Source organism: Vombatus ursinus, unplaced genomic scaffold (genome assembly GCF_900497805.2).
Source record: "Vombatus ursinus unplaced genomic scaffold, bare-nosed wombat genome assembly UNPS02014786.1, whole genome shotgun sequence".
Classification (NCBI taxonomy): Eukaryota; Metazoa; Chordata; class Mammalia; order Diprotodontia; family Vombatidae; genus Vombatus; species Vombatus ursinus.
In genome coordinates this window covers 28535506-28558837 of record NW_020954564.1, presented here as the reverse complement: position 1 = coordinate 28558837, position 23332 = coordinate 28535506, and the positions used below count along the sequence as shown (strand labels likewise).

The window sequence follows — 23332 nt, the reverse complement described above, 5'->3', positions numbered from 1 at the left end:
GTGTGTGTGTGTGTGTGTGTGTGTGTGTGTGTGTGTGTGTGTGTGTGTGTGTGTGTGAGTGTATTTCCATAAATAAATTCATAAAACTCTGAAGTGGGGTCTGTGAATGTGGAACATCGCAGGTAATGCCAGAAAGTTTTCAGGTGTTGGTTAGTTTTGATGAACTGGTTTTTTTTCTCTTTTTTTATTCTTTATTATAAGGGGTAATTCCAAGGGGGAGAGCAAAAAGGAGTACATAGGCAAATATAGGTAATATAAGTATAAAAGATCAGTAAAAATTATTTGAAAATGTTAATCTCTACCCTAGCTATCACAGCTATCACAACTATCACTAGTTCTTGAGGACTAAATAAGATAATATATGTAGAACTGTTCATTATAGAATACAGCTAGGTGGCTCAGTGTATAGAGTGCTGGGCCTGGAGTCAAGAAGACTCGTCTTCCTGAATTCAAAACTGGCCTTAGACACGTACTAGCTCTGTGACCCTGTTCAAGTCACTTAGCATGGTTTACCTCAGTTTCTTCATCTGTAAAATGAACTGGAGAAGGAAAAGATAAACCAAGCCAGTATCTTTGCAAAGAAAACTTCAGAAGGGTCACAAAGAGTTGGACATGATTGAAATGACTGATTGACAACATGCCCATATGAGGATTATTGATGAAAAGCTCCCTACTCGATAGGTTTATCAGGATTTCACTGTAATTATATACCTATTCCTTCTTCTTCTTCTCTCTCTCTCTCTCCAAATATATGTGTGTCTGTCTGTGTCTCTGTGTGTCTGTCTGTGTATGTGTGTGTGTGCACTAGAAGCTAAAAGAAGAATCTAGACAAAGTAATTTGCTACATATGATGTCAAACACATCTCAGTTTATCAAAGATACATGCTTAAAAGAGCATACTCATTCATTTTTTGGCTTTTTCCAAAATGTATAAACTTCTGTACACTTAACTTCAGTGATTGTAGCTCTTGGGAGAAAAGAAATATTTTTGTCACCCCTTTATGTATTGATCTCAGACAGGGAACTGAATTTAATGATCAGCTAGCAGTTTAATTTTAAAAGAGCTATTACTTTTGAAAGCAAGAATTTTCAGGATGATGGCAGTTTGGTACATTGCTGCCAAAAAGGGCATGTGAAAAAAATTAAACTTAAGCTTCACCTGCCAGCCTGAAAACACCTGCATATTGTCACTTTGATCAACTAAAAGTTTATAGGCAGCACGAATGTTTTCTAAAGCTCCTAACTAATGAATGTATTAAATGCCTACATGAATTTCCTACATCTATGAATAGAGGAAGCTTAACATAGCTAATTATCATGAACTATTTTTCATAGCTATTTCTTTTGAGCAGCTTGGTGGCACAGTGGATAGAGTATTAGACTTGGAATCAGGAAGACCCGAGTTCAAATCCTACCTCAGGCATTCAGTAGTTGTGTGACCCTAGACAAGTCACTTAACCTCTCTCATACTCAGTTTCCTCATCTGTAAAGTGGGGATAATAACTTCTGCTTCATAGGGTTGTTATGAGGATCAAATGAGATAACATAAGCAGTGTGCTTTGCAAACAGTAAAAGACTATATAAATGTTAGCTATTTTACCTAATTTTGTTTCATTCCCATAATTATTTTTATCTAGAGCGCTGTCAAATGTTTTACCTTCATACAAATCAGATTTTGCTAGAGTAATTTAGTCTTTCAGTGGTACATGAAAGTGAAGTAAATACATTCACAGGAACGGTCAGTAGATTCTTTTGATATGAAATAAAGATTCTAGCATATATACAGATACATATTATATATATGCACTAGTTAATGGTTATATGGTATATGGGAGGATGCTAGTCTAGTAGAAAGCTCACTGTATGTTAAGTGTGAGAAGACATTCGTTCTGCTACTTATCTATCATGTGACTACTCTGAGCCTCCATTCCCTCTTCTCTCCAGTCATGATCATAAGAGCAATGTAGCATTGTTGTGAAGTTCAAGTGATATAATACAAAGCACTTTTTGAAACTAAAATTGCTACATAAAGATGTGTCATTGTTATATATATGTTGAAAAATCATACCATAGTAGAAAGTTCTGAAAGAGTTACTAGTTCTGAAATCAAAATACCTGGGTCCAGATATCACCTCTGTCACTTAATACCTGTGTGACCTTGGACAAGTCACTTAACCTCTCTAAGCCTCAGTTTCCTAATCTGTTAAAAGAGAAGATTGGAGTGGATGACTCCAGAGATCCCTTCCAAGTCTAGATCTATGAGATATCATTTTATTTTTCAGTACAAAAGGCAGACTTTTAAAAAGTACAAAGGCTTTTTATTAAACCCAAAAAAAATTAGTTATATGCAGATGCTTAGTTAAAGATAACTGAAGAATTTTCAATCCATTAAACAAATTATGGAAAGTTACATACAGATGTGCTCCAAGAAAGTGATAATTATTTAAAATTGTAAGCTTTAGGAGAGGAAAAAAAAAAAGATTATATGAATGTCTTCATTTAAGGAAAGTGTCAACAGCTCCATCTTGAGTAACAACCAATTTTTATTGAATTCTTACTTTAGTGCTTCTAGAATTCATTATCATCAGTGCAGGGGCTATTTAAAGCATTAATTTGAAGATTTTATGTCTATTAGTAACATTTGCTCAATTCATTTTATCATTACATTTCTGTTTTCCCCATTCAGAATCATAAAACCTTAGAGTTGGAAGGTATTTCAAAGATCATCTCATCCAAATCGTGCATGAACAGGATCGCCCTTTGTAGTACCTCTGACAAGTAGTCCTTTAGCCTCTGGTTAAAGCCCTGTAGTGAGACAGAGCTCTCCACCTGTTAAAGGTCTCCTTCCACTTGGGCCAGTTCTAATTGATAGTTTTATTTTTGCTTTACGTTGTTCCAAAATATTCTTCCCTGCAACTTCTACGTCTCTATGATGTTTATTTCTAGGGCCAAGTAGAACAAATCTGAATCATTCTAATTGTCACTTTCACATAATATAGCCCACTAAATCCTAGAAGACTGTCCTCTTACATTCCTAAATCATCTCTTCTTCAACTTAAATATCCTTAATTCTTTCACCTAATTCTCCTATAGCATGGTCTCCCATCTTAGCACTGTCTATAGTCTATATAGACTATATAGACTACATGTTATCTATATGTAAATATATACATATATATTATGTATGTGAGTATATATGTATACATGTGGGTACATCTGGGTGTATGCTTCAGGTTTTGTTCTTCTGAAAATGACGCTTGCAGCACTCGGAACTGAATACAGTACTCTAGATTTGGTCGGACTGGGGCATACTACAGCTCAGCAGTCACCTCCTTAAGTCCTGGGCACTTTGACTCTTAATTCAGCCTAAAATACCATTGCTATTCCATGTTGTAAAAGGAAATGGTAAGGTGTAAGCAGACTGGAAAGATAGGAGGGTGCCAGGTTATGCAGGGTCTTTAATACCAAACAGGATTTTGTATTTGATCCTAAAGACAATAGGGAGCTATTTGAGTTTGTTGAGTGGGGGGAAGGGAGAGACAGAGAAGAGAGGAGGTGACATGGTTAGACCTGTACTTTAAGAAAATCATTTGGTAACTGAACGGAAGATGGATTGAAATGGGGAGAGACTTGAATCAGGCAGACCCGAAGACTGTTGCAGTAGCCCAAGCTGAAAGGGCATGCACCAGAGTGGTAGCAGTGTCAGAGGAGAGAAGTGAGCATATTCAAGAGATATTGCAGAGGTGAAATTGACATGGGAATGTTTGTAGGCAATAGGGAAGTAGCCAGTAGACACGGAGAGATTGAAAATTAGTAATAGAGTAGAGATGGGAGAGGTGCAAACTATTGGAGGAGTCGGGATGGAATGGGATCACTTGAGCAGGTAGAGAGGTTAGTTTTGGTAAAGAGTCAGACCACTTCATCATGTGAGAGAGGGGTAAAGGAGGAGACAGTGGCAGAAGGCCTCAGTGTGTTGGGAGATGAGGAAGAGGAGAGAAGAGGTGGAGTGTCAGATCAGATGTAGAATCTGGAACCTAAGAGTATGACAGATGATCAAGAAAGAGCCAGGAATACATAGCACTCAGTACTTACATTGTCTCCCTTTTATCTCCTCATCTCTCCACTTATTTTAGTGCAAAAATGGAAGAAGGGTGAGAGTAGGGAGGAGAAACAACAAGCATATTATTTTAATAAATAATGTATGTAAAATTAAATTTCTTTCTATATCTGTGAATTCCTACTTGGTGTTGTGTTTAACTTTTTATTATTTTTGTTTGCTAAATTTCCAAAATAAATATTTTTCCTGTCATAGATGATTCTGAACTTGACAAGAAATATAATCTAAGCTTTATTCTTCCCTGATCTGTGAAGGTTTTGTTTAAAAACCTTTGTATCTTCCTCCAGAATAAAAAAGTGAGATAATATATTTCTTAAACCACAGTTTTAATGTTGACTAGTATGTGTTTATTTTAAATCTTAAGACTATTTCAAAATAAAATCATTCTTATTTGAAGACAAATCCATTGAAATTCAGAGATGTAACTGCCTCACTAGCTTAAAAGTGCAGCTGTTTTGAAATTACCAGATTCTATAAAAAGAAATGAAAGAGGATGTAAAACTGAGGTACCAAGGTTCAAAAGATGTTCATGGGGAATGATAATGGCTTTTAAAAATGAGCAGAGACCACAGCAATTGGTATTTGTAGTCAGTTTTTAATGTTCTAATATGCCTTTCCTACTAATTATAAGAGAGAAGCTGGAATGTGAAACTTAATTTTGCTCATTTATTGATGATTAGTGAATTTTTGTATTAATTATATTAGTTCCTGACTATACTTGGCACATAATTAACTAGTCAATCAACAAGCACTTTCAAGCACTTGTTATGTGTGCCAGGCACTGTGCTAAGCATCCAGGGGAAATATCCAGACTCGAGGGATGGAGTGTCTTGTGAGAGGATCAGCAAGGAGGCCAGTGTCACTAGATCACAAAATAATTGGGAAAAGGTGTAAGAAAACTGAAAAGGTAGGAGGGAGTCAGGTTGCAAAGGCCTTTGAGAGCAAAATGGAAGATTTTGTGTTTGATCCTGGTGGTAATAGGAAACCACTGAAGTTTACTGAATAGTAGGAGTAGAGTTATGTGGTCATAACTATTCCTTAGGAAGATCACTTTGTTAGCTGAATGGAGGATGGACTGGAGAGTAGAGAGATTGAAGTGGAGACCAAACAAACAGCTAATGTAGTAATCTATGAATGAGATGATTTCAGGGTGGTGGCACTATCAGGAAAGAAAAGGAAGCATATGCAAGGTGTTACAGAGGTAAAAATGACAGGACTTGTTAACCAATGTGATTGGGGGGTTGAGTTGGCAGAGGGGGAGGGCAATGAGTGAGAGTGAGGAATTCTGGATAATACCTATGTTGTGAGCCTGAATGACTTGGAGGATGGTGGTACCATTAACAATAATGAGGACATAAGGAAGAGGGAAGGATGGAGTGAAGGTGAGGGAGATAATGTGTTCAGTTTTGACATAATGACTTTGAAATGTCTATAGGAATGTCCCAGTTAGAGATATAAAAGGGCATTCAGAGATGCTAGTCTGGAAGTTAGGAGAGATGTTAGGGTATAACAGCCAAGCAGAAAAGTTACTATGTTATCCTAAAGGCAAGAACAAGTCACCACTGGAGTGATTACTGGGGAGTGATATGGTCAGACCTCTGCCTTAGGAAGATTATTTTGGCGGTTATGTTGCGGATGGAGAGGAGAGAGACTGTGTGCAGAGACACCACTGGATAAAATCATAGATTTAGAGCTAAAAGGGAGTTCAGAGACCAATATACCCAAACCCTTCATTTTATAAATGAGGTGACTGAGGCACAGTGCCCAGGCCACAGCTATTTAAATGGGTCTAGTGCCCTATCCATGAAACCGTTTTGGCAAATCAGTGGCTACATAGGTAGAATGAAGGGATAAGATGCGAAATATGTTGTGGCAGTCAAATCAACAAGACTTGGCAACTGATCCGGATCAGAAGGAAGAGTCAAAGGATGACTGGAAAAGGGTGATGTTCTTAACAGAAACAGGGAAGTCAGAAAGAGAACAGGGTTTGGAGCAATCAAATAATCCTAGATCTGGCCATAGAAGGGAACTCAGAGGCCACCAAATCCAGTGCCCTCATTTTACAGATAAATAAACTGAGGCTCAGGGAGGTTTATCAACTTGCCCAAGATCACAAATGTAATAGGTGTTAGAGGCCAGAATGGGACCCGTATCCTATGACTCCAGAGTCCATTTTTTTTCCTTTATGCCATAGTCTCATAAAAATTGATATTACATCTATCTTATTAATAAGAAAATTCTCTTCAATAATTTAATGTCAGGGGGCAGCTAGATGGCACAGTGGATAGAGCACCAGCCCTGGATTCAGGAAGACCTGAGTTCAAATCTGGCCTCAGACACTTGACACTAGCTGTGACCCTGGGCAAGTCACTTCAACCCATTGCCTCGCAAAAAAAAAAAAATCATGTCATTGAGAGATGTCTTAGTTGTATACCATGTCAATATATAGTGTATAATTTAATTAAGTCTCTCAGGCATAAACATGCAGTCTACTTTAGGGAAGTTTATGGCCAATCCATCAATCAAAAAGCATTTATCAGTCATCTCTCCATAACTCAATTCTTACTGTATGGGTACTCCAGCCTAGAAAATGGAAGCTATTCAATTGCCAATATCCATGGCACTTTCATCTTAATTACATTCAGCCAGCATCAGTATGCTCTTTCATGGAGGGATTCATGCCCCTACAAGACATTCCTACCTACACTTTCAGTCATTATAGGAATGGAAGCCAGTCACCCAAAAAACCACTGTTATTTCTTGTATCCTCCAAACACATGATACTGTGCAAGCATGGAAATGTATCCTTCATGTAGAGCCATCATAGCCATGACAGGCTATGGTATATATTACAGAAATTTTGAGACCTTCAATATATGCCTCAGTAAAAGAGATTAATCTGTAACACTAACACCTTTCCAACAGAAAAAAAGAAAATGGCAAACTTAATGCCCCCTCATAATATTTGTAAGTTGAAAGCAGTCAGGCCTTGCCTGCTGCTTTGTCATAACAAAATATCACAATTATCAGAATCCTCTGAAAATTTAAACAAAGCAATAACCATAGAAAATGTAAGGAACTATTTACTGAATAAAAAATTATATTCCTTTCTCCTGTAGCCTTAATAGTTTTCTTACAATTCTAATTTCAGTGACTGATTGCTATGATTAAGTGATTGGAACTTTTGAGGGAACATTTAACTTATATTTGTACCAGAAGTCCAGAAAAATCTAGCCGCTAATTGCTATGGTGTGTAATTTAATGGAATGAAAGGAAACATGCAGGAATTTGTCTATCTTAGAACATGAAACCATGTAACATTGCCCACTGACAAAGAGTAAATATAAAATTGAAGATATATTTATAGCATCATTCCCACAAATTGGGTAAAAGTGGGTTTGAGAAGGAAATTTTCTCATGAAGCAGGTCAACAGAGATCAGGACACTTACATTTAGAGAAAGCTATCTTAAGTTCCTTTTCCTAACAAGTGAATATCAGAGGATATAATGAATCACGTAAATGTTTTATATATTAAATCAGACTTTTGTCTGAACTCCAGCTTATCACTTGTTGACAGAATTAAATTTAATTTTAAAGTACTAAGCATTGACTCTTACTTCCAAGGATGTTTTTGAACACAAAAGACTTTGAATTACAGATATGTTTTAGAGAATGGGCTTTCATGAAAATATCTGCTTATTAAAATACAGATGAAAACACATAGAATTGATTCAGGGTTTGTTCCCCATCAGTCAATCAATTAAATATTTATTAAGCTCTTGTTTTGCATAGGCACCAGGGAAACAAAGACAGAAATGAAGTGGTCCCTGTGGTCAAGGAGCTTACAGTCTATCAGAGGAACTTTTTAATCAGAATAATCTGCCATGAATTTATGACCATAGATCATGATAATAATAATAGCTAACATTTATATAATAATAATAACTTTTATATAGCTAACATTTAAATATTTCAGGTTTGCAAAATGCTTTCTTTATATTATCTCATGTGGTCCTCACAATAATCCTGTAAAAAAAAAGGGGGGGTGCTGTTATCCCTAGGAAAATGAGGGCAAGAAGTTATGTGACTTGCACAGGATAATATAGCTAATATCGGAGACAGAATTTGAATTTGGGTCTTCCTGACACCAAGTCTAACACTCTATCCACTAGATCACCTAAATATCTCAATGAGTCCGATGAACCTCTTTAGGTTTTGGGTTCCCCCTCTGTAAAATGAAGGTATTGATTTATATGATTGATCTCCAAGATTCCTTCCAAGTTTTAAATATTGATCTTGTAGTCCTATGCATAATTTAACTTTTTGCTGGAACCAGAAACTTCATGTTAATATAATGGTTTCTAATTTTCTTTTTAAACTTCATTGTGATTCACTATAAAATGTATTTTTAGAAGTTTTTTTTAATCATTGACATATAACAAATACAAGAACAGTCAGTTTTGCTATAATATTACATGTGTTCCTGAAAATCACTGCACTGTGCAAAATAATGCAATAAAAGTCACAGGACTTAGGGGAAACACAGGGACACAATTATGTTTAAATATATGTCTATGTTTATTCATCTTCATAACCTCCACAGCACCTAGTTGGGGACATGCATCTAATGGGTGTTTAGTAAATGTTTTGTTTTGTCTTGTCTTTATACTTCAGCTGAAGAGAACTGAATTGTCTCCCTTTGTTGGTGCAAGTGGGTAAATTTAAGGAACAAATTAAAATAATGTGGTACCAGTAAAACGTTCCAGCCAAAGACATTTCTTTTATTTTTTCAGTGTTGTCTTTAACAGTCCACAGTGTGGTTTCCTTTATGCCTGTTTCTTGGGAGATATCACTTTCTCTTATATCTTTCAAAATGCTTCATTATTTCAAGTTTCTCAATGTTTAAAGTTTTCCTTGTGCATGTACTTCTTAGGATTTTAGAACCAGGACCCTTAGACATGTATGGGATATTGAATGAATGATTTTTTTTAATGTAGAAAAATTCATAAATGCAGAAGAATAGAAAAACACATCCTTGTAGGACAATGCATTGAAGAACCGCAGTAATTGGTAGAAGTTTGAGTTGTGTTCGTGGGTGTGTGTGTCCAGGTTTTGTGTATTCCTATACAGCCTGGTTCAATTGGTGCTTTTTTCTGCCTTCACCTCATGTTTCTCAGAGACAATATTGCTGATGAACAAACACAGAATTCACATTATACTGCCTAATATATCAATTATGCTGGAACAAGTTCAAGTTTTCAAAATAAACATTATGGCAGAGGTACATTCCATTCCTAACACAAGTAAACTAGCTTTAAAATTGTGTATTTTCCCATCTGCTTGGTACCCTTCACCATGTAAAGTGTAGCACACATTTTTGTAAAACACTTTTCAACTTAATCACCTTTAATAAACAAAAAAAGTCACCAAACAGGTACAGTATCAATGACAACCAGTTGAATGAACTCAGTAGAATTTTCTGATGTAAAAACATCCTAGAAAGTCTAAAAATAATTAGATCCAGTATAATACTACAGATTTCCCCAAAGAAACAAAAACCAGAAATTGTTTTAAACACAAAGCAGCCACGCCAACATAATAAAATAAAAATGCATTATGAATCACCTAGTGTTTTTAGCCAGCTATGAATGTTCCTTCAAAATTGATGACTGCCATGATACACAAATAAGAGGTAAGGAGACAAGAGAGAAAGGCTGGTAAGAATCCCAGGGAAGAAGTAACACCTTCACTTAGATTCCTCTGGAAAAGGGCAGGCAGCCTAAACTAGACAGGGTAGATTGATAGAATAGAACACACTTAGAGAATTCATGAATGTGAATGCAAAGGGAGCCACTGAAATAACATTAAATTGCTGGTTTGGACAGGCCAAATTAAACTTGTGATTTATAATATGGCAGGCTTTCCTTTATAAGCTTCTGGTCATGGTCCCGTATGCCAAGATTTCATCACTTTGGTTTCATCCTATTTGGTCACCCAGAAGTAGTATCCCCATTACAATTTGGTGTATATCTCTCATTTATTTTCATACTTAAGAGCCTTTCTACCAATTTAATCTCCTTGAAGTCTGGAATTATGTTTACTCATCTTTGTAACCTCCACTGCCCCTACCTAGTAAATATTTGTTTGTTTGTTTTTAATTCAACTGAAAAGAACTGAATTATCTCCTTGTATTGGTTCAAGAGGATGAATCTGAGGAACATTTTAAAATAACATGGTACCAGTAAAACATTAATTCTTACTCTGCATTCACAATCTTATTTCTTAAAATAACATTCTAAATAGTGAAGAGTGCTAGGTAGCCTGAATTCAGACTCTTCTTTTTATATAATAATATACCTAGGTTGTCCTAACTGCATTATTAATTTTTGTATTTAAACAGACTTATTTTGAAACAGAACCATAGCATAAATTGAACTTAGAGGTTTTGCCCTAATATGTTGTTTCTGTAAACATTAACTCACTTATTTATGGGTTTGAGTGACCTAACCCAGCCTTCACCAGATTTGCAGTAGTGTTTTCCATTGTTTTCCATTATCATAAAAACAAAACTGCTTACAGGCAGTTGTAAAAACCCTATTAAGCAAAGTAGGGAGAAATCTGTCTTCTATTCAATTGATAGTAGAAAATGGCTCAGCATTCACTGATCTTAGCTCTTAAAGATGACTGTTCCTGGTCTGGTGGGCTCTGGCAAGCAAAAAATAACCTTAAGGAAGAGAAAGTTCTCACTGTGATTAAATGGCTAAAAGTATTTCATCAGTATTTCTTTTCAACCAAAGATTTTGTTCCCTTCTTAGTAAAGATTTTAATACATGATTAGATGAATATTCCTAATTTATTCTTATTAAGATGCTTTTTCCTCCATTGGTACATAATTACCTTAACTCATCATATTGTCAGACCTTTATAAAGAAAGTAAAATTGAACGCGAATTTAGTTAGTTGTCTTTTCTCCTTGGGTATTACAAAAGAATGGGCTTCTGATCTTTCTTATGTCTCTCTGTAATTAGCAGAAGTTTCTTTTGCAGACCATAGCATAAAAATTTCCTTAAGGTCTGAATTACCCATGTACCTTACAAAATACAATGAATGTGCATGCTTCATCTTGTAAACTTTAGAGGTAAGATTGGGTCATCATTAGCAAAATTATTCAGTTTAAATGCTCCCTTGACTAGGAATGAATTAAGACTTCTCTAGACATTTGCTAATCTCCTGTTGGCAAGAAATGTTTAGTATCTCAACAGACTTTTTAAAGCTTTGCCTTACATGCGCTCCTCTGAAGGTGAAACAAATAACAGCATCTCTTTTCCTCCTTTTATTCTTCTTTTATTCTTTTCATTCAAAAAAAAACCACTCACTGAGCACCTACTGTATGCACTACACTGTAATAAACATTCTTTTGAGGATAGTAGCATTACTGTTATTCAACATTTAATTACCTTGACTATGAATATCAGGTTTCTTGTTTTATATCGACACTTCATATTTAGTCATCTGTATTACAGTGAGTGACCCTTGACTGATTTGGGGAATTTCACAAATGGAAGTTGCATGTTGGGAGAGGTTTCAGTTTTTATTCATCAGATGAGACAAGGCATGCAGGTTCAGCACCAGCAGACAACATGGACTTCAAAGCAGCAATCCCAAAAATGGTTTCATTTTTTAAGTATTTCTAATGGCCTTGTTCATGCTTCTTTTTAATTTGCTATTCTTTTTGCTCATAGAAGCAATTCTCTTGAGGATTAGACAAAGAGACAGACTTAATGTACATAAATTGAAGCCCATGAGTCTCCTGTTTAGGCTAGGCTATTAATGAAATTGTGGAATTAGCAGTAGAGTCTTCCAGGACGTCTGAGAGGATGAGAATCCAGTAGAGATAGAAATGACTATGAACTGGACACACAAGCTCTTAAGAGCAGTCTTGGAGAAAATCAGCTTCAAATTAAATTATCCACCAGCTACCTCACTTGATGGGAAATTAGACAGATTAACATAACACATTAACAACCTAGAATAACACAGACTTGCTCAACTAGTAATGTATTGAGAAACAACAAAGATTTTTATGGCCTTTAAAGAAAATTAAATCCAGCCTCAAAGGAGTAGGATAGGCATCCTTAAGACAGTAAGATACAATGGATGAATACATACTGGGCTATCCAATGAGATGGCATTTTATTTGTGTTTTGTGTGTGTTGAAGCATTGAAAGATAATTACTTTTGGAAAATGCTCTGGATTAAAAATTTGCCAAAAACTCAGGTGAAATAAGGCAATAACTTTGATTTCTGGCAGTACTGTAATATAGGAGTAGACAGTAGTCTTCCACATCAAATGTACAAATCAAGAAATAATGACCATAGGAAATACTAAAACTAAAGAAAGGCAAGGAGGCACCAAGTACAAATGGAGCAGAGCTTTTCTCTCCTACCTAGATATAAATATTTTTGGAGGCTACACTGTTTCTATATAACCTAGTAGAATTTTTAAAAGAATTATTTCTACAGAAACTCAAGTCCAGTTGGATGAGACTTTATAATTTGGGGAAATTTAGTGAGCTCTAATGCAGGAGCAGGTAACATATACTTACTAAGTCTTTATATTTACAAGCATATGTCAAACAGACTTTAAAGGCCTGAATGAAAGTTACAAGTACTTTTCAGTTGTGCAACTCTGATAGGAGAAAAGTTACTGTGAGTTGTTGTATTTGAGTTTCTGAAACAAAGGTGTTTGTTCCACATTCTTATTCTGCGTCATGATTTTAACACAAAGCCAGTGGCAGATGCTAAAGAACAGCAGACATGGTACATACTCTCGAAAATTTTGAAGATGCAGCTTTTCAGAAATTCTCATTTTTTATATAATCTCTTAATGACAAAAAAGAACATCTCATCACTACCAAAAAAAAAGAGTAATAAAATTGGCTAAAAGCTAAAGTGGATAGGAAAAATACAGATTTTAGTAGCAGGAGCATTAGGAATTAGAACAAAAAGATAAGGTTGCTCTTAGGAGTTGAAGTTAAATGTTTCCTCCCATTAGTTGAAGTTGTAACATGTCATGTCTTAGGAAAGGTTACTTTGAAGTATTACAAGTAAGCGTTATTTCTCTTTGTGTGTTTGGGTGAACATGTGTGCATTCCTGCATGCTCTTCTGATATTCAATTAAATTGCTCTTCTGATTCAATTAAAGTGCTCTTCTGATATTCAATACATAGAACCTTTTCTTTTAAAGAGTCTTTGCATATTTATAACAGTGATAAAAATGACAGAGAGTGGTACTTAGTGGGTGACAGGAATGCCAGAAGAGTGAGGGGAACTGAAAAAGAGATGGGAGACCATCTTCACTGCCAAAGGCCAACTCTTTGGAGATAGCAGTCAGTGCTAGCTATGGATGATATAGGATGTGGGTTTCATATTTTCCACGTAGCCTGTTTAAAATCACTTTTTAGTTCAGTAAACATAAATAAACATGTTAGCCTGCCACAGTGATGGCAGAAGCGTTGTTTAGGTTTTTATAAGGGAGAATAACTAAATGCCTTTCTTTTTCCTTTTGTTATAGCAACCAACAAGCCTTTTTACTAGAAAATGTCCCCTGTAATAATGCAAGCTGTGAGAAGGCTGGTCGTATGTTCAAAGTCTACTGGGAGCTGTCGGATCTTAATCAAATCAAAGGCGCAGTGGTTGCAACCTTCTTTGACATTTACGAAGATGTGAGTTCAGAGCTTCTCAGTGCGTCTGGTTCATCTGAGCTTCCACTTTGAGCTCCCCCTCAGCACTTGACCAGAAAATGTAGATTAGCTGATGAAAGCAGATGGGTGAATTAAAGGAAGTCCTTAATATTGAATAGTAAGGGGACACATTCATTGATGCCTTCCACTGATTGATACAGGAAAAGTGACAACTATCGGGGCCAGATTTCTGCTTATTTGGTTTTAAAAGGCCCAAGTACCTAAGCTACTGGAGATTTATATTCATACATAGGTATATCAGTTGTTTGGGGTTTTCATCAAGAGACAGTAGCAATTCAGCTACAGAAAACCCTTCAACCTATTTACAGTACTGCATAGAAAAGAGCTTAGTCTCTATAAGCTGTGTGATTATGAAAAGTAAGTTCATAGCCTCAGATTGTTATTCTGACTCCAGCCTTGATTGTCAGACGAATTTGTACAGAGCTCAAGATGCCTCTGTTCTGCCATTTGTAAAATGGATATGCAGCTCCCGGACCACATCAAAGGTTGTAGAACAGAAATAAAGGTAGTCTTCAAAACATTTTGAAATCTCCTGAATTTAATATAATATAAAAGCATCCTAATTACTCCTCTCAGAGTACTTAGAATATAAGAAGTAAGGAGTAGCTAAATGTCAGTTTCTGTTAAGAATTGAAATTATAAATTTCATGTTAAAAGTAAAAACGATTAAGATGATCAAGCACCAATTTCCAGGTGTTGATTATCTCTGTAGATTTATTCAGGTCCTTTATCTCCTTCTTTTCCTCTTGCTGCCAATTCTTTGATCCTTATCAAATAACACCAGAGGGAGGACTTTTTTCTTTTAGGGAATGAAGAATAGAAATCAGACAGAAACTCCTGCCTCTGATCTAAGCAGAGAAGAAACATGTTGTTTCACTGAGCACTGTCCATTTCTTTGTCCCATGTAATAATTATCTAAAAACCACTTTGGGTTAAAATTCAATTAAACAGTAAAAATGCCTGGGGCCTCAGATCCTCTCAAACATTTCTAAATATCATTATTTTCATTATCCCCGTGAGTTTTGTGTATTGGCATGGTCATTTGTTATTTAGCTTGGTGCCTTTTTAACTTTATGGTTTGATGTGTATGTTTTCCCCCAGGGTATCTTAGACATCATTGTTCTAAGTAAAGGTTATACAAAGAACGATTTTGCCATCCACACACTAAAAAATAACTTTGAAGCAGATGCCTACTTTGTCAAAGTGATTGGTGAGTGTTCCTTTTTATTATTATGAAATAGTAAGGTTAGGTTTGGGGAAATTCAGCAAATGTTCAAACCTATATTCCCAATGGCTAAGTAAATGTACAAAAGTATAAGCACATCAGAATTCTCTATTTTTATATTAGAATATGTATTCTCTTTCAATAAGAAGACCCAGCACCATATTTAGAGTTCTTGGTCTATTTGCCTTTAATGCTACTAATTTTCAGAGTACATAGTTAAGACTTAAATGTGACCAACTCTCTCCTCTCATGAATTTGCTAAAAATTTGTGTATTTAATAGTTTTTCAAGCTGTAGCTTTTGAATTCCTAGAAAAAGCCATGATTGTTGTTGATTCTTATCATAATGCCTCTCGAAAATTTTTCCTCAAACCATTTAGTAAAACCGAGGTGAAGAGAATGTTGTCTCCCAGCAAAAGCAGACTGTGTTACATTGGTTAAGGAAAATTCCAATTTAATATTCTTTTCCTGTAATAGATTTCAGTTAAACCAAGTTTTACTTTTATTTCTTACATTTCTTTTTAATATTATGAACTTGGCAAATGTCAATAAACATGAACATTTTCCTTATAAAAGAACTTGGAGTAAGGAAGACATGAGTTTGGATACTACCTTTGACATTTATTAGTAGTGTGACTCTGGGCAAGTGACTTAAACTATCTTACCCTCAAGTTCCTTATTTGTAAAATGGGATAATAATAGCACCCATCTCATATGGCTGTTGTGAGGATCCAATGAAGTAACATAAGCAAAATGTTTTTCAAACTTTAAATGTGTGATTGTCTGTGAACACTAAGTGTGGATAGCAGGATCCCCCGAAGCTCTGCCCTAAGCCTTCTTCTCTTTTCCCTCTATTCTATTTCACTTGGTGATCTCATTAGCTCCCAATGAATTCATTTATCATCTCCACATGCAGACGATTCCCTCATCTATTTACCCAGTCTTTCCTTTATTCCTAACTTTTAATTGTATATGAAACTATGTGTTTCTATTATGTACAGCTTGAATTTTTAAAGTTTATATTAAATTTAATTCTAATTCCATTCCTGCCCAGCTTATCTATTTCACCTTTACTTCAATGCATATTCGTCTTTAAACCATGTCAAATTATTCCATTTAAATATAGTAGTAATTCAGTTATTCTTCAGGCTAATGCTCTATGTCTTGGCTTTCCAAGATTCACTTTTGTGACAGTTCCAAACTGGTAAACAAAAAAAATGTTGACATTTCTACAGCAATGCTCCTGGACACAATTAAATCAGAAGTTATGGTTGAAACCCAATGTTCTACTGGAGGGACTTATATACTTCATCCATTGAAATGTAAATGTTCAAGCCTGAGAGAAACATTTATTGGAACATTTCTATAACAATTTGAACATAGGATCTAATGAATAGAGATTCCTAATATTTCACTTGTGTCCATAACATATTTTTAGAAGTTTTAAGGTTTCAACCGTAGTCCATTACCAAAAATTAATTGACTTCATAGCCTGCATGTCAGAATCAACAGTCTGCTTGATCTCTGCTCCAGAGGGATACCCCACTTCAGCCTGAAATTTTAAATACATAATAAAATTTAATGATGTGTTTGTTCAGTTTACATTACGTCATAAAGGCAAAGATCATGATCTGGATCCTTGAACAACAAAAAGAAAAATAATAACCCACATCGCCAAAGAAAAGAGCCATGTAATGGGTTTTTTTAAATCTTAAAATTATAATAATAATACCAATCATTTACACATCTAAAGTTTGAAAAACATTTTTCTTATGTTACTCCATTGGATCCTCACAACAGCCATATGAGATGGGTGCTATTATTATCCCATTTTACAAATAAGGAACCTGAGGGTAAGATAGTTTAAGTCACTTGCCCAGAGTCACACTACTAATAAATGTCAAAGGTAGTATCCAAACTCATGTCTTCTTTACTCCAAGTGCAACTCTCCACTTTGCCAACTAGGTGCCTAAGCACATAGTCCCATGACACCTTTACAAAACAATGCTCATGTGCTCAGGCAGAAAGGAATCACAAACAAGTATAAAAAAACAGAAATAATAAATATATGCTTTATATACAATGATATTAAAATAGTCAAGCAAGTCCACAAGTATTTATTAAATACATAGCAAGTACTGTGTTAAGTACTGTGTTAAACTCTGGAGTACAAAGAAAGAGAAAAACAGTCATTGCCCTGGAGGAGCTCACATTATAATTGGAGAGACAACACGTAAACAACAACATGTAGACAAAATATATAATGGATAAATTGGAATTAATCTCAGAGAGAAGGCACTAGCATTAAAGGGGATCATCAGGAAAGACTTCTTTTAGAAGATGGGATTTTAACTGAGACTTGAGGAAGCAGAGAGATGAGTAGAGAGAATTCCAGTCTTGAGGACAGCCATTGAAAATGGGAAATGTAGTGCTTTGTGTGAGAAAAAAAACACAGATACCAGTATCATTGGATCACAGATTATGGAGGTAGTAAGGGGGTGGAAGCAGGAGAAAGAGAATAAGGTGTAAGAAGACTGGAAGGGTAGGGAGGGCCAGTTTATGAGGAACTGTGAATGCCAAACAGAGAATTTTATGTTGGATATTGGAGGCAATAGGGAACCTCTGGAGTTTATTGAAAAGAGGAGAAGTGTTGACATGGTCAGACCTGCACTTTAAGATCACTTTGAGAGCTTGAGTGGAAGAAGGAGTAGAGAAAGAATTGAGGCAATGAGACCAACCAGAAGGCTTATCAGTAGTTCACACTAGAGGTGATAAAGACCTGCACCAGAGTGCTGGAAGTGTCAGAGGAGAGCCATATTCAAGAGATGTTGTTAAGGTAAAATCAATGGAATTTGGCAATAGATTAGATATGGGGAGGGGAGTGGAGGGGAAAGTGAGGAGTAGAGGATGACAACTAGGTTGCAAGCCTGGGTAACTGGGAGGATGGTGGTACCCTAAATATTAATAGGAATGTAGGGGAAGGAGATGATAATGAGTTCAGTGTTAGACATCTTGAGTTTAAGATGTACACTAGACATCTAATTGGACATGTCTCAGGCAGTTGGAGATTCAAAACTAAAAGTTAGGAATAAAGGAAAGACTGGGTAAATAGATGAGGGAATCATCTGCATGTGGAGATGATAAATGAATTCATTGGGAGCTAATGAGATCACCAAGTGAAATAGCATAGAGGGAAAAGAGAAGAAGGCTTAGGGCAGAGCTTTGGGGAATCCTGCTATCCATACTTAGTGTTCATGATCTGGATTAAGATTAAGCAGAGGATAACAGCAACATTGTGCATGATCAATTATGACTGACTTAGTTCTTCTCAGCAATACAGTGCTTGAAGACAATTCCAAAAGACTTATGATGGAAAATGTTATCCACATCCAGAGAAAGAACTATAAAATCTGAATTCAGATTAAAGCATACTCTTTTCACTTTTTTATGGTTTTTGTGTGGCTTTTCTCTTTTGTTCTGTTTCTCCTTTCACAACATGATTAATGTGAAAATATGTTTACTTGATTGCACATGTATAACCTACATCAAATTGCTTGCCATCTTGGGGAGGGGGGAATGGAAGGCAGGGAGGGAGAAAAAAAATTTGGAACTCAAAATTTTATAAAAAATTAATGTTGAAAACTATCTTTACATGTAACTGGGGAAAAAATAAAAGAAAAGATTAAACATAGTAGACTGAGAAGGAGCAATCACACAGATAGTAGGAGAACCAGGAATGATCCATGTCTTAAAAACCTAGAGAAAAGAAAGTATCAAGAAGAGGGTGATCAAAGGCTACAGAGGGGGAGTGTAATAAAAGAAGACATCTTGACAATTAAAGGAGAAATGAAGAAATTTGAAAATAAGGATTATAGAAGTGATAAAACTAAAAGCATATTTTTAAAAAAATAACAAAATTGATTAACTAAGTACGTATCCTAATAAAGAAAAGAAAGATTAAAAAGTCAGATTACCAGAAATTTTTGGGGGGGCTGTGAGGGCAATTGGGGTTAAGTGACTTGCCCAGGGTCACACAGTTAGTGTGTGTTATGTGTCTGAGGCTGGATTTGAACTCAGGTCCTCCTGACTTCAGGGCCGGTGATCTATCCACTGCACTACCTAGCTGCCCCCAGAAATTTTTAAATGGACAAAGTGAACTTACAGCTGAAAGAAGAGCAATAAAGAAAATTATCAAAAATTGCCATATACAACAATAAGCCAGAAAAACTAAGAATTCAAATGTGAAGGATAGTATGTGTACTATATGGACTTCGCTGGTACTGCCAAATCTATACCCATCCACATCTAGCTCATTCCCCATCTTTCTGAAATCCACAATGAAGTAAGCTGTCAATTAATTAACCAGCTAATGAGTATAGTATATATTTTGGCCATCATTTGGTTCTGCTCTTAGACCACTGACCCAGTGGCTATATATCTGGCAGTATTTAGTGCACATATGCTGGGTTTTCCAAAGGCCACAGTATCCCTATATATATATATAAGAATATGATCTGGAACGGGGCTGGGGTACCTGTGACCTCGAGGCCACATGTGCCTTTCTAGGTCCTTGGGTGTGGCCTTTTGACTGAGTCCAAGTGTTACAGGACAAATCCTATTATCCCACATTTTCCTCATTTATTATAGCACAGTAATCTGTAGGTTTTAAATACTACAGTTTCTTTAAGCATTCCTCAATCAGTTAATATCTACTTTGTTTCCAGTTCTTTGCTGTCACAAAAAACAAATTAATTAAATACAGTAAAGTAATTATAAAAGTGCAGTAGCATAGCAAAATAAAACTATAAAGAAGCTTTCAAAAAGAAAAACTGTAAAAAATCATTGTTTTACCTGTTTGGCTCCCCTTTCCTCAGCACCTCTCCCAAATAGGAAATGGGAGAATGAATGAAGGGAGGGCTTGCAGTTTTGGAATTCACTGAGATCTGCTTGGAAGGTGCTCAGCAAAAAATAAAATAAAATAAATAAATAAACAAAAACAGGGAAAGCACAAGGTTCAAGAACCCTTTATTGCTGTGGTCACCATGGTTCAGGCATTTCATGGCAGTTGCCAGTCTAGTCTAGTCCCCACTTTATTTTTTTTGTTTGTTTGGTTTTTTTTTTTTAGGCAATTGGGGTTAAGTGACTTGCCCAGGGTCACACAGCTAGTGACAGGTGTTTGATCTGAGGCCGGATTTGAACTCAGGTCCTCCTGACTTCATGGCCGGTGCTCTATCCACTATGCCACCTAGCTGTCCCCTAGTCCCCACTTTAATACCTTATCTAGGCATTCTAGGCCATGGGTTCTTAACTCAAGATCTGTAAACTTGTTTTTCTAATATTTTGATAATTACATTTCAGTATAATTAGTTTCTTTTGTAATCGTATATAGAAGTATATATAAATAATATATTTAGTTATTATTTAAGAACGTAATTCTTAAAAGGGACTTCACCAGACTACTGAAAGGGTTCATGACCCAAAAAAGGTTGAGAAACCCTATTTTAGGCTCACATAGCTCCAAATCCATATACAATCTCCATGATCACCACTAGTTCTTATTTTGCTGTGCCCATTCAGGCTTCAGGGGCAGCACCAGCAGAGATGCCATAAACATCAAGCACAGGTGGATGGCCTTATTCACTGGGAGTTCCAGTTCTCAGATAATATGAGATAATTTCTGTGAAGAGCTTCGCATAGTAGGCACTACATAAATTCTTATTGCCTTTCCTTCTCTCTCAGCCTAATGGAAGAACTATTGTAAATGGATGGCTTGAGGCATTTAACCTTTCTGTAGATAGCCCCATGGAAGGAATACACCAGAATGGCAGATTGGCAATCTTTTTCTGGACAAAGCCCGTGAGAAATAACCCATGTGATATAGTTAAGTTCTCATGCCCAAATGCCAAATCTTATCCTGCCCTGCCAAGCTCTCATGTATTTCTGGTCTTGAACTTCTTACCAGATGATAATTGTAAACCCTGATACACAAGGGAAGTGAATGAGTTACTACAAAAATCTATAATGCCTACCAAAAAAAAAAAAAACCAACAACAACAACAAATAGGAATCCTAACAAGCCAATGTCAGAAGAAGAAATTGAGCAAGTTAATTGTGGGGGGAAGAAAGGGAGGAAACCTTGCCAAATGGATTTTCAAGCAAATTGTATAAAATGTTTAAAGAATAATTCTTATTCTCTGAAAGTTATTCTCAAAAATAGAGGTAGGAGACACTCTACCAGACACTTTTTATGGATAAATATCAACCCATTGCCCAAGTCAGGAAGAGAGAAAGCAGAGGAAGAAATCTGTATAGCAATCTCAATAATGAATATTTATCCTAAAATGTTAAATAAAATTATTACAAGGAGATGGCAACGATATGACTGGAAAACAATTTACTGTGGCCAAGTTGGAGTCATACCAGCAACATAAGAATAATTCAACATTAAAAAAAACAATTAGCATTATTAATAATACATATAACAAAGATAAATAAAACAACAGGATTATATCAATAGATTCAGAAAAAGTCATTGACCAAATTTAGAACTCACGTTTAAAGAACAACAACAACAACAACTAACAACTGAAAAGCATATTCTGGAAAAACCATCTTTAATATCATCTAAAATATATTTGAAACCAAGTGCTGGCATTATGTTCAATGGAGAAATATCAGAAGTTTTCCCAAAAGAAACATAGATAAGGCAAGGGTGTCCCACCATCTCTATTATTTTACATAGTGAAATGCTATCTATAGCAATCATACAAGAAAACAAACTTAAAGGTATTAACACCGGCAAGGAGAAAATAAAATATATCTGTTTGCAGATAACAAGATGGTGTGCTTAGAAGACCTCAGAAAATCAACATAGAAATTGAGATGATTATTCATTTCAGAAAAGTATTAATATACAGAATAGCAACACAGAATAACAATAATAATAAATAAAGTACTAGCCTCAAAGCAAAGAAGACTTGGGTTCAAATACTACTTCAGATACATATAGGCATGTGACCCTGGGCAAGTCACTTATCATCTCAGTACCCTATGTCAAACCCATAGCTCACGTGCAGCCCGCAGCACTCCCACTGTGGCCCAAACCAGATGAAAATGTAATTGGGAAATATTTAACAAAATAAATAAAAATACAAAAAAACATATGTAGTTTTCTAAGTCAACATACAACATACAACCCACAGGAATACTTATGGATCCCTATTTAGTGGCCCCCATTTCTAATTGAGTTTGACACCAGTGGCCTAGACAGCTCTATAAGTTTTAGGATACAAAATAAATACACAGAAATCATTAGCATTTCCACAGGATACTAGCAGAAACAGAAAAGAAATTTTAAAAATTCCTTTCAGAGCAACTACAAAATAAATAAAATATCCTAATTAACAAACATACACATGCACACCCACACAAGATTTTTATAAATGCAACTACAAGTTACCCTATGAAAATATGAGAGAGACAATTAGCAAGACATTCATGGCTATGACTGTGGCCTGTGCCAATTTAATCAAAAATTTTAAAGATCTAATACAATGTCCATCACATTACAAAGAGAATACTTTTTATACCTAGACAAAATCATAAAATCATTTAGAAGAAGAAAAGGTCTAGAATCTCAAGGGAAATAAAGAAAAAAGTATCAATGAAGGGGACACAGTACTAGACCTCAACCTATATTATAAAGCAATCGTCATTAAAACTATTTGGTGTGGTTAGAAAGAAAAGTAGATTAATGGAACACTCCAGAAAAACAAGAAACAGAATGAATAAAAACAGTAGCCCATCTAAGAACATAAATTACTACTGAAAATTTCCTACTGAAAAGGCCTTCATTCCATGGGACATTTGCATAGGTTTTTAGTTAATATTTTAGTAGCAGAAATAAAATGTATTGTTAACTAACAGAATTATTGGGGCAGCTAGGTGGCGCAATGGATGGAGCACCAGCCCTAAAGTCAGGAGGACCTGATTTCAAATTTGGCCTCAGACCAAACACTTGACACTAGCTGTGTGACCCTGGGCAAGTCACTTAACCTCAATTGCCTTAAAAAAAAAAATAACAGAATTATATGTTATTAGTGGTGAACTGTGGAGTAATTTTATCATCTAATTGATGTGCCTTACAATGATAAGTTTAAAAATGGAGAATGATATTTTTATTGCTTTCAGGAAAATAATACCATAGTGTCACAGATGTAAAACTGGAA

General features: G+C 35.6%; 1 protein-coding gene across 1 annotated transcript in view; it reads left to right on the top strand.

Moving 5' to 3' along the window:
* ITFG1 (integrin alpha FG-GAP repeat containing 1) overlaps nucleotides 1-23332 on the top strand; it is a 244246-nt gene that overhangs the window by 142034 nt on the left and 78880 nt on the right. The window contains exons 11-12 of the mRNA XM_027867726.1: nucleotides 13692-13842; nucleotides 14983-15091. Of these exons, the coding sequence (XP_027723527.1) occupies nucleotides 13692-13842; nucleotides 14983-15091 (260 nt within the window). The remainder of the gene's footprint in view (nucleotides 1-13691; nucleotides 13843-14982; nucleotides 15092-23332) is intronic.